Source organism: Lipotes vexillifer, unplaced genomic scaffold (genome assembly GCF_000442215.2).
Source record: "Lipotes vexillifer unplaced genomic scaffold, Lipotes_vexillifer_v1.1 scaffold252, whole genome shotgun sequence".
Classification (NCBI taxonomy): Eukaryota; Metazoa; Chordata; class Mammalia; order Artiodactyla; family Lipotidae; genus Lipotes; species Lipotes vexillifer.
Genome location: NW_006773367.1, coordinates 1,267,839 through 1,278,432, shown reverse-complemented (window position 1 = coordinate 1,278,432; position 10,594 = coordinate 1,267,839). Strand labels below are relative to the sequence as shown.

Sequence of the window (10,594 nt, the reverse complement as noted above, 5' to 3'; positions counted from 1 at the left end):
TCCTCCCTCCCCCATAGTGGGGAGCACAGGCTTTGCTGGGCTGCTCTCAACACATGGGTAGTACTGTATATTACTCAGCAAGCTTTACGGTTACCTGGATAGTTTTAGGTTCCAGCTTTGTCTTTTTTCTCTTGTTCTTAAAAAACTGTGCTAAAATAAATATAACAATTTTTTTTTTCATTTTAACCACTTGTAACTGCATAGTGCAGTGGCAGTAAATACATTGACACTGGTGTGCAACCATCACCACTATCCACCCCCAGAACTTTTTTCACGTTGCAAAACTGCAACTATCCTTTTAATCTTAATGAAGCTTTTCAGCTCAGATCTACCCTTCGGTTTTACAGCCCGGCTGGCATCTAGCTGCTGTTGAGGCAGGAGTAGCCAGGCCCAGCCTTTCATTTTGGAGTGGCTTTTCTGGGGTCACACCATCAGGGTTTAGTAAGACTGGTGTAGACTCTGGACACTGATAGGGCCAAATGTAGTTTTATGGTTTCAGGAAATCCTGTAGTTTTAATTGTAAGAAAAAGACCACCTAGAGTTCTGATTCCTTTCCGAAGGTGTGGGATTCAGACTCTGGAAACAATCAGAACTCTCAGAAGTGCCCTCCAGCCCATGCCAGGGAGGCTTTGGGTCCATGGGATGCTCTTGTCCGTAGGGGAACCTCAGGCACCCCAGGGTAGCCACAGCTCCCAGGGGATGAGGAACATGTTGCCCGAGTGCATTTTACAGCAGCTCTAAGAAAAAGGGTCCATGAAAGGCTGCTTCTGGCTCCTAAGAACCTGGACCTTTTGATTCCCACTGTGGCTGCAGGAAGTGAGCTATGAATGGCCTGGTTTCTCCCCTTCTGCAGGAGGCAGAGCCGGCTACCCATGCTGGGGGTTTGCCAGGCAGTTTCAGCCTAACCAGAGTTCATGGCACTGAAGACTCTGAGATGCCGCCTGAAATGACCCCACAGCAGTTCCCAGGGCAGGGCAGTGAGCTCAGTGGAACTTAAACTCTTCAAATTTGTGTAGTAATGATTCCGAAGTATGGCTTCAACATTTCAGGAGCTTAGGTGGCCCCATAACCTTATACAAAAGTATAAAGACTCCTGCAGTCCTCTGCTTCATTTGCACAGCATCCTCCCTCTGCCCCTTTCTCCTGTTAACAGAACTCCCTTCTTGGGGGAAACTGCTCCTTTCCCAACACTGCCCTACAGTCCCCAGGGCCAGGCCAATCTTGTGACTCTCTCTCTCCCAACCACTGGGATGGCTCCATGACCCAGACTGGAGCAGACAGAATCCTTCTTAGGGATTTTACTTCCTGAGGCTGCCAGAGGCAGCCCTTGCCTCCTGGGTCCTAGATCCTGGTGCCAGATCCTGTGTTATGAAGCACTTTTGAAGCAGGAGAGATGAAGTTGATGTTCGGGAGGGAGTTGACTCACGAAAAGGAGGTTCTACTCCTCTAAGGCAATCACGATTTCAATTTCAGGGTCATCCTTTTGACGCATATTTACGTGTAGCTTTTTTTTTTTTTTTTTTTTTTTTTTAACGGTACGCGGGCCTCTCATTGCTGTGGCCTCTCCTGTTGCGGAGCACAGGCTCCAGACGCGCAGGCTCAGCGGCCATGGCTCACAGGCCCAGCCGCTCCGCGGCATGCGGTACCTTCCCGGACCGGGGCACGAACCCGTGTCCCCTGCATCGGCAGGCGGACTGTCAACCACTGCGCCACCAGGGAAGCCCTGTAGCTTTTAATTTTACTCCATTAATATTTCTTTTCTCCTTATAAAAGTAAGTCATGTTTATTACGGACCATTTAGGCAAAACAGAAATGAATTCTACTCCCACAACCATAGAGAAAATCACCCACATCACTGTAGTCTTTTTCATTCCAATCTTTTTTCTTTGCCCATTTTTTTTTAAACCAGTCTTGAGATTTTACTAAAAATGGGTTTTGTCATTAGAGCTTTTGTCACTTATAGCTACCATGCAGGTCAAAACTAGGGTTTCTAGTTGATGGCCTGCAGCAGTGTGGTCCCTAAGTAAAGATGGGCGGGAAGGTATGTATCTTTTGTAGCAAGTTTTCTCTTGTTCTGCAGGAGCTCCCTCCACCTTTGTATAGGAAGAGAAAGCTTCCTCTATTCCCCCATTGCTGAGCCTGAATGATCCAATTTGGTTTGGGGGGGTTCACCCAAGGAAAATGGAAGGGGCCTCTTTTCTTTAAAGCAAAAATACATGTGAGGGGCTTCCTTGGTGGTGCAAAGGTTAAGAATCCTCCTGCCAATGCAGGGGACACGGGTTCGAGCCCTGGTCTGGGAAGACCCCACATGCCTCGGAGCAACTAAGCTCGTGCGCTACAACTACTGAGCCTGCCCTCTAGAGCTTGCGTGCCACAACTATTGAAGCCCGTGTGCCACAACTCCTGAAGCCCCAAACCCAGAGCCCGCGCTCCGCAACAAGAGAAGCCACCGCAATGAAAAGCCTGCGCACTGCAACGAAGAGTAGCCCCCGCTTGCTGCAACTACAGAAAGCCTGCACTAAGCAACAAAGACTCAACGCAGCCAAAAATAAATAAAAATGAAAATAAAAAAATTAAAAAGAAATACATGTGAAATCACCTGAGCTCTTTCTGCTTCCCCACACCATTCCCAACTTTAGTAATAATTAAGTACCTAATAAACTGGGTTGATTTCCACCCCTGAGGGTTTAGGTTTAATCACTTTCTGGACTGGTTTGTCCCACGAGGTGGGGTACTGGCAAATGAAAACAAAACAAAGAAAAAGAATCCCTTTTGAATTAAACACCAACAAACTAATGCAACAAGCAACAGTTTATTTATTAAAAAAAAAAAGGAAAAGAAAAAAAAAGAACTAAAAAGAAAAGAAAACCTTTTTTACTACATCTTATAGATTAAGTAAAAATACCTGTATTAATGTATATGTATATACATACTGCATATATATATATACATATGATATAACATTAAAATTACATGCTTCTCAGGACAGAAGAATTAGGACATGTTCCCTTATTTCGATTTAAAACTCTATCACAATTTAAAATCACTGCAAGAAAACTTGCCTCCTTTATTTTCTTTTTGAGACTTCAAGTACAGGAAGTTATCAAACCAGGATCTAAATGTGGAGAACCATCTGCTATGCACAAATGACAACAAACTGCCACAAATCATGAGTCGGGGGTCTTCTGAATTCTCACACAGGTCTTGGCTCCCTACAACAGTGTCAGCCTTCTACCTGAGATGACAGGGGATGATGAAGCGTGACAGTCTGCAGGTTCCACGTGGATGTTCACACTGACGTTGAAACAAAAGCAAACACAAACGTGTCTTATCGTAGCAACAACACTGGCCATGAAATTGCTCTAGAGGAGGTTTCTTTCTCCCCTTTCCTTGTCAAAGGAAACACAAAAATTGCTAAAAAAAAAAAAAAAAAAAAAAAAAAAAAAAAAAAAAAAAAAAAAAAAACCTCGGGTGCAGCACCTCTGGCGATGATCAGCATACAGCAAGAGACAGAGAGGGAGCGTTTCTTTCGCGACAGCTCCGGGCTGACTTGGATGATTTCAAACACACCCTCTTCTGCAAAAGGCACTCACATATTGTCTGTTTATAAATCATACAGTGGGATTCCTTACATGGGAGTTTTTCCTACAAATATAAAAGAGATAAGCTGAGGACATGGTATAACAAAGAAAAGAGTATAAGAAATACACATTTTGGATAAATGTGCACTTTTTTTTTAAAAAGGACAATCAATATAATAGTTTAAAAAAATTTCATTGAAAAGTTAGGAATTCCAGTAAAATTATCAGTAAGAAGCAAGGTACTAGAGGATGAGAGATGGAGGGAGGCTAGCTTTTCAAATGGCCAAAAGGAAAGGATAGGGACTGCTCTTAAACTAGAAAGACCATTCACACACAACGCAATGTGTGAGAGGAGGGAGGTAGTAGCAGAGAAATAGGTGAAGCGGAAGGGAGGGTGGCGTCCTTCAGGATGTGGGCGTAGGAAAGGACGCGCCAGAATCTGCAGTGGGAAAGATGGGCTGTGTCCCCCTTGCCTCTGCAGTTGGAAGAGACCCTGCCCAAGCCAAAGGCTGCCCTCACCGGGACACGACCGAGCTAATGGAATTATAAGATGTGCCACTGTTGCAGCTTGAGGCGTAGGCCTCCTGGCCGTTGCCGTCGAGGTTGATTTTGAACACAGAGGACGCCTTCAGTAGGAAGTCCGCCGCATCCCGGCGCCCCAGCTCCCTCAGTTTGGACATGAGGATGCCGACCGTGCTCTCGGGGTAGGAGGTCCATTCCCGGAGCAGGGCGTGGACCGGGCTCGGGAGGAACTCCTTGGGAGACCCGTTATTGGTGTTGTACTTTGCCACGAGGTCGGGGAGACCCAAGTTCATGGCGAGAAGGCACCAGTCCTTCCCCATGGGATCGGGTGGGTCCAGCAGGCGACTGAGTTTCCTCCGGGTCAGGAGGTTCAGATCTGACGCATGGATGTCCATGCCCAGGCTGGCCTGCGAATAGACGTCGTGACAGCCGAAGCACATGATGCTGCTGAAGCTCTCCTTGTACCCGCCCATGGTGTTAGTCAGCGAGGTCTCCTTGAGGGTCTGTGCCCGGAAGAAGTCTCGCGGCTGGTAGATCATGACGGGCTCGTGGTGCTCTCTCAGCTGCTGGGGGCTCAGGTAGTGCTTCACCGTCAGCAGCCCGGGCAGCGTGGTGGCCATGACATTCTCGATGGTGCTGCACACCGAGTCCAGCAGGAGGCAGCACTTGATCTTTTCCGTCTCCAGACCGCGAACCTGGACCTCGATGCCCTGGCCGTGGTTGACCAGAAGCACCAGCAGCTCGGCCCCACGGTTGGCAATCTTGCAGCCGTTCACCCACAGGCGGATGTCCGCGTCTCCCTCCGCGCTCTGCTGGTGGATCCACCTGCACAGGTTCACCTGCACCTTGTGAAAGATGCCGCACGGGAAGGGCGTGAGGTGCTCCACGGGGACGACGCGCACACCGCCGTAGACCCGCACCTCGTCCTCCTCATCTGTCCAGGATCGGTGCAGGTTGTCAGTCTTGATCAGGGCGGGGATGTCCACCATGGTACCGCTGCTCAGGTCCCGGGCGCAGATATCCATGGCATCGAGAATCTGCAGCAGCTCCTCCACATCGCTGTCGGGCACCAGGCGCTGGACGTCCTCCATGGTGTAGCGGCCCCGGTAATGGTGCAGGGCCCGTGGGGTCTCTACGGAGAGCAGCTTCCCCAGAACGTTGGAGCAGAGCCAGCGGGGGTCTAGGAGCAGCACGTCCTGGACGGTTTCACTCTGCATGATGTTGATCTGCCAGAGGGGACAACGGGAAGTCACTCATAGGAACCTAAATGGCCAGATGCTTCAGCTGCTCAGAGCACTAAAGGGCCTGAGCAGGGATGAAATCTGTGCAGATACTGTAAGGAATGACTCAGCACATTCATATGGACAGATCTCAAAAATCAATACTGAGCCCCCAAACCAGCTTGGCAATGTCAGAAGGGAGATTCTGAAAAGACTACCTTTGACTCTTATAAAAGGTCAATGTAATAAAAGGCATAGAGAGAGAGAGAGAGAGAGAGAGAGAGAGAGAGAGAGGGTAGCCAAATGCAATGGGTGATTTTTGACTGGATTCTGAATCCCCAGATAAATACACAAATGAATAAAATTAGCTATAAATGAAATTACTGGGACAAGTGGCAAACACTTGAACGAGGACTATAAATTCAATAATAGTATTATATCAATGTTATGTTTCCAGGAAGTGATAATTAATTATATTGTGGTTATGTGGGAGAATGTCCTCCTTAGGAGGTACAAGCTAAATTTTTTAGGGGTGAAAGGTCATGATGTTTGCAAAGCAAATAAATAAATAGAAGAGAAAGAGATAAAGCAAATGTAGCAAAATGTAAACAATTGGTTAAATTAGGTGTCGAGGATATGAGGAGATATTGTACTAGTCTTCTAAGTTCTCTGAATGCTTGAAATTTTTCAGAAAAGATTCAGAATGTTACAATATTAGACCGTTAGGTAAATTTTTAACACACATACATATAAAAAAGGTCTAGAAAGATACGCTACCATGACAGTGGTTGGCCCTGGAGTGGGGAGAGAGGAAAGTGGCAAGAGGTGGCCAAAAGGGACTTAAGCTTTTCCTGTCACATTCATTTCTTTAAAAAGTATAAGTCAGAAAGAAAAAAAAAGTGGCAAAAAATAGAAGCAACTTTCCCCTTTACGGAACACTTACCCCTTCCTCCCTTCCCTCCCTACTCTGGGCTAGTTCTAAAAAGAATGGTGATCCGAGGTGGGCTCCGTTCTCACGTGGAGGCTGAGACCCTGGACCTGTTTGCACCAGAAGTACTTTTCTCCCCACAGTCTGGTTTAAATCTTTGAGATGCCTTGTAGATATGATTCTGTTCAAATTTGAGACTTAGAGTGTACATTTCTGGAATGTAGAGCAGTATCTACTTAATTTTTGATAAGGCATTTGGTGGAATACTGCCTGCAGTTCAGTCCTAGACACAACTGTCTCCTCAGGGTCACAAAAGACAGACTGATAAACTGTCCCGTATTGGAGGAGACTAAGGAGACAGATGACTGAGTGCAGTGTGGGATCCTGAGCTGAAAAAAGACAGGACAACTGATGAAATCTGAATAAGATCCTTAGATTACTTACTAGAGGGCAGGAATAGTACTGGAGGAGGGGCTGGAGGCCAATGAGAATGGGGGCCGCCTGATTTAGATTTCCCTTCTTTTTTATTCTGCCTTCATTTACTTATTAAAGTCTCAAGGGCAAGGAGGGATGTGGTGTCAAATAATGTGGATTAATCACTATGAGCTAGAAAATTGCTGGCAAATGCCACAAGGCAAGAGAATACTGTATTAAAAAGAATGAGTTTATTATTATGGTTACAATATATATTTTTATATCTAGCACTATATTACAAGGTAAGGTTTGATCCCTTGCTTATCCCCACCCTTGGATTCAATAATTTAAAGTACTGCTGGAGAGACCTTCAAGATGGCGGAGGAGTAAGACACGGAGATCACCCTCCTCCCCACAAATACATCAGAAATACATCTACATGTGGAACAACTCCTACAGAACACCTACTGAACGCTGGCAGAAGAGCTCAGACCTCCCAAAAGGCAAGAAACTCCCCACGTACCTGGGTAGGGCAAAAGAAAAAAGAATAAACAGAGACAAAAGAATAGGGACAGGACCTGCACCTCAGGGACGGAGCTGTGAAGCAGGAAAAGTTTCCACACACTAGGAAGCCCCTTCACTAGAGGAGACAGGGGGTGGGCGCTGCGGGGGGAAGCTTTGGAGTCACGGAGAAGCGCAGCAACAGGGGTGCAGAGGGCAAAGCAGAGAGATTCCTGTGCAGAGGATCGGTGCCGACCAGCACTCACCAGCCCAAGAGGCTTGTCTGCTCATCCGCTGGGACGGGTAGGGGCTGGGAGCTGAGGCTCGGGCTTCGGAGGTCAGACCCCAGGGAGAGGACTGGGGTTGGCTGAGTGAACGCAGCCTGAAGGGGGCTAGTGCGCCACAGCTAGCCGGGAGGGAGTCCGGGAAAAAGTCTGGACCTGGCTAAGAGTCAAGACACCATTGTTTTGGGGTGCACGAGGAGAGGGGATTCAAAGCACCGCCTAAACGAGCTCCAGAGATGGGAGCAAGCCGCGGCTATCTACGCGGACACCAGAGATGGGCATGAGATGCTAAGGCTGCTGCTGCAGCCAGCAAGAAACCTGTGTGCAAGCATAGGACACTATCCACACCTCCCCTCCTGGGAGCCTGTGCAGCCCACCACTGCCAGGGTTCCGTGATCCAGGGACAATTTCCCCGGGAGAACACATGGCACGCCGCAGGCTGGTGCAACGTCATGCTGGCCTCTGCTGCCGCAGGCTCGCCCCGCATTCTGTACCCCTCACTCCCCCCGGCCTGAGTGAGACAGAGACCCCTAGTCAGCTGCTATTTTAACCCTGGCCAGTCTGAGCAAAGAACAGACACCCTCAGGCGACCTACACGCAGAGGCAGGGCCAAATCCAAAGCTGAACCCCAGGAGCTGTGCGAACAAAGAAGAGAAAGGGAAATCTCTCCCAGCAACCTTAGGAGCAGCGAATTAAAGCTCCACAGTCAACTTGATGTACCCTGCATCTCTGGAATACATGAATAGAAAACAAACCATCCCAAAATTGAGGTGGTGGACTTTGGGAGCAACTGTAGACTTGGGGTTTGGTTTCTGCATCTAATTTGTTTTTGGTTTTATGTTTATTGTAGTTTAGTATTTAGAGTTTATTATCATTGGTAGACTTATTTATTGATTTGGTTGCTCTCTTCCTTTTCTTTTTATATATAGATATATATGTTTTTTTCCTTTTTCTCTTTTTGTGAGTGTGTATGCATATGCTTCTTTGTGTGATTTTGTCTGTATAGCTTTGCTTTTACCATTTGTCCTAGGGTTCCGTCTATTTTTTTCTTTTTTAGTATAGTTTTTAGGGCTTGTTATCATTGGTGGATTTGAGTTTTTGGTTGCTGTCTTCTTTCTTTCTTTTTTGTAATATTACTTAAACTTTTTTTAAATTTTTAATAAATTTTTTAATTTTAATAACTTTATTTTCCTTCCTGCCTCCCTCGCTCCCTCCCTCTCTCCCTTCCTTCCTTCCTTTCTTTTTTTGTGCCTTTTCTTCTGAGCCGTATGGCTAACTTGGTGCTCCGGGCTGGGTGTCAGGCCTGTGCCTCTGAGGTGGGAGAGCTGAGGTCAGGACATTGGTCCAACAGAGACCTCCCAGCTCCACATAATATCAAATGGCGAAAGCTCTCCCAGAGATCTACATCTCAATGCTAAGACCCAGCTCCACTCAATGACCAGCAAGCTCCAGTGCTGGGCACCCTATGCCAAACAACTAGCAAGATAGGAACACAAACCCATCCATCAGCAGAGAGACTGCCTAAAATAATAATAAGGTCACAGTTACTCCAAAACACACCACTGGATGCGGTCCTGCCCACCAGAAAGACAAGATCCAGCCTCATCTACCAGAACACAGGGACTAGTCCCCTCCACCAGGAAGCCTATACAACCCACTGAACCAACCTTAGCCACTGGGGGCAGACACCAAAGACAATAGGAACTATGAACCTGCAGCCTGCGAAAAGGAGACCCCAAACACAGTAAGTTAAGAAAAATGAGAAGACAGAGAAACACACAGTAGGTGAAGGAGCAAGGTAAAAACCCACCAGATCAAACAAATGAAGAGGAAATAGGCAGTCTACCTGAAAAAGAATTCAGAGTAATGATAGTAAAGATAATCCAAAATCTTGGAAATAGAATGCAGAAAATACAAGAAACGTTTAACAAGAACTTAGAAGAACTAAAGAGCAAACAAACGATGATGAACAACACAATAAATGAAATTAAAAGTTCTCTAGAAGGGATCAATAGCAGAATAACTGAGGCAGAAGAATAGACAAGTGACCTGGAAGATAAAATACTGGAGATAACTACCGCAGAGCAGAATAAAGAAAAAAAAAATGAAAAGAATTGAGGACAGGCTCAGAGACCTCTGGGACAACATTAAACGCACCAACATTCGAATTATAGGGGTCCCAGAAAAAGAAGAGAAAAAGAAAGGGATTGAGAAAATATTTGAAGAGATTATAGTTGAAAACTTCCCTAATATGAAAAAGGAAATAGCCAGCAAGTCCAGGAAGCACAGAGTCCCATACAGGATAAATCCAAGGAGAAACACGCCAAGACACATATTAATAAAACTATCAAAAATTAAATACAAAGAAAAAATATTCAAAGCAGCAAGGGAAAAACAACAAATAACATACAAGGGAATCCCCAAAAGGTTAACAGCTGATCTTTCAGCAGAAACTCTGCAAGCCAGAGGGAGTGGCGGGACATATTTAAAGTGATGAAACGGAAAAACCTACAACCAAGATTACTCTACCCAGCAAGGATCTCATCAAGATTCGACAGAGAAATTAAAACCTTTAGAGACAAGCAAAAGCTAAGAGAATTCAGCACCACCAAACCAGCTTTACAACAAATGCTAAAGGAACTTCTCTAGGCAGGAAACACAAGAGAAGGAAAAGACCTACAATAACAAACCCAAAACAATAAAGAAAATGGTAATAGGAACATACATATCAATAATTACCTTAAATGTAAATGGATTAAATGCTCCAACCAAAAGACATAGACTGGCTGAATGGATACAAAAACAAGACCCGTATATATGCTGTCTACAAGAGAACCACTTCAGACCTAGGGACACATACAGACTGAAAGTGAGGGGATGGAAAAAGCTATTCCATGAAAATGGAAATCAAAAGAAAGCTGGAGTAGCAATTCTTATATCTGACAAAATAGACTTTAATATAAAGACTATTACAAGAGACAAAGAAGGACACTACATAATGATCAAGGGATCAATCCAAGAAGAAGATATAACAACTGTAAATATTTATGCACCCAACATAGGAGCACCTCAATACATAAGGCAAATGCTAACAGCCATAAAGGGGAAATCGACAGTAACACTATCATAGTAGGGGACTTTAAC

At 45.7% G+C, this 10,594-nt stretch overlaps 1 protein-coding gene across 3 annotated transcripts in view; it reads right to left on the bottom strand.

The window, feature by feature from the left end:
• Nucleotides 1–3,643: 3,643 nt before the first annotated feature.
• Nucleotides 3,644–10,594, bottom strand: part of DAPK1 (death associated protein kinase 1) — a 211,746-nt gene continuing 204,795 nt past the window's right edge. For 2 of the 3 annotated variants that reach the window (XM_007448279.1, XM_007448281.1), the window contains one exon: nt 4,079–5,329. In XM_007448279.1, coding sequence (XP_007448341.1) covers nt 4,097–5,329 — 1,233 coding nt within the window. In that variant the 3' untranslated portion in view covers nt 4,079–4,096. Of the gene's footprint in view, nt 5,330–10,594 lie in introns of all 3 variants that reach the window. The other variant, XM_007448280.1, reaches the window with a different exon arrangement.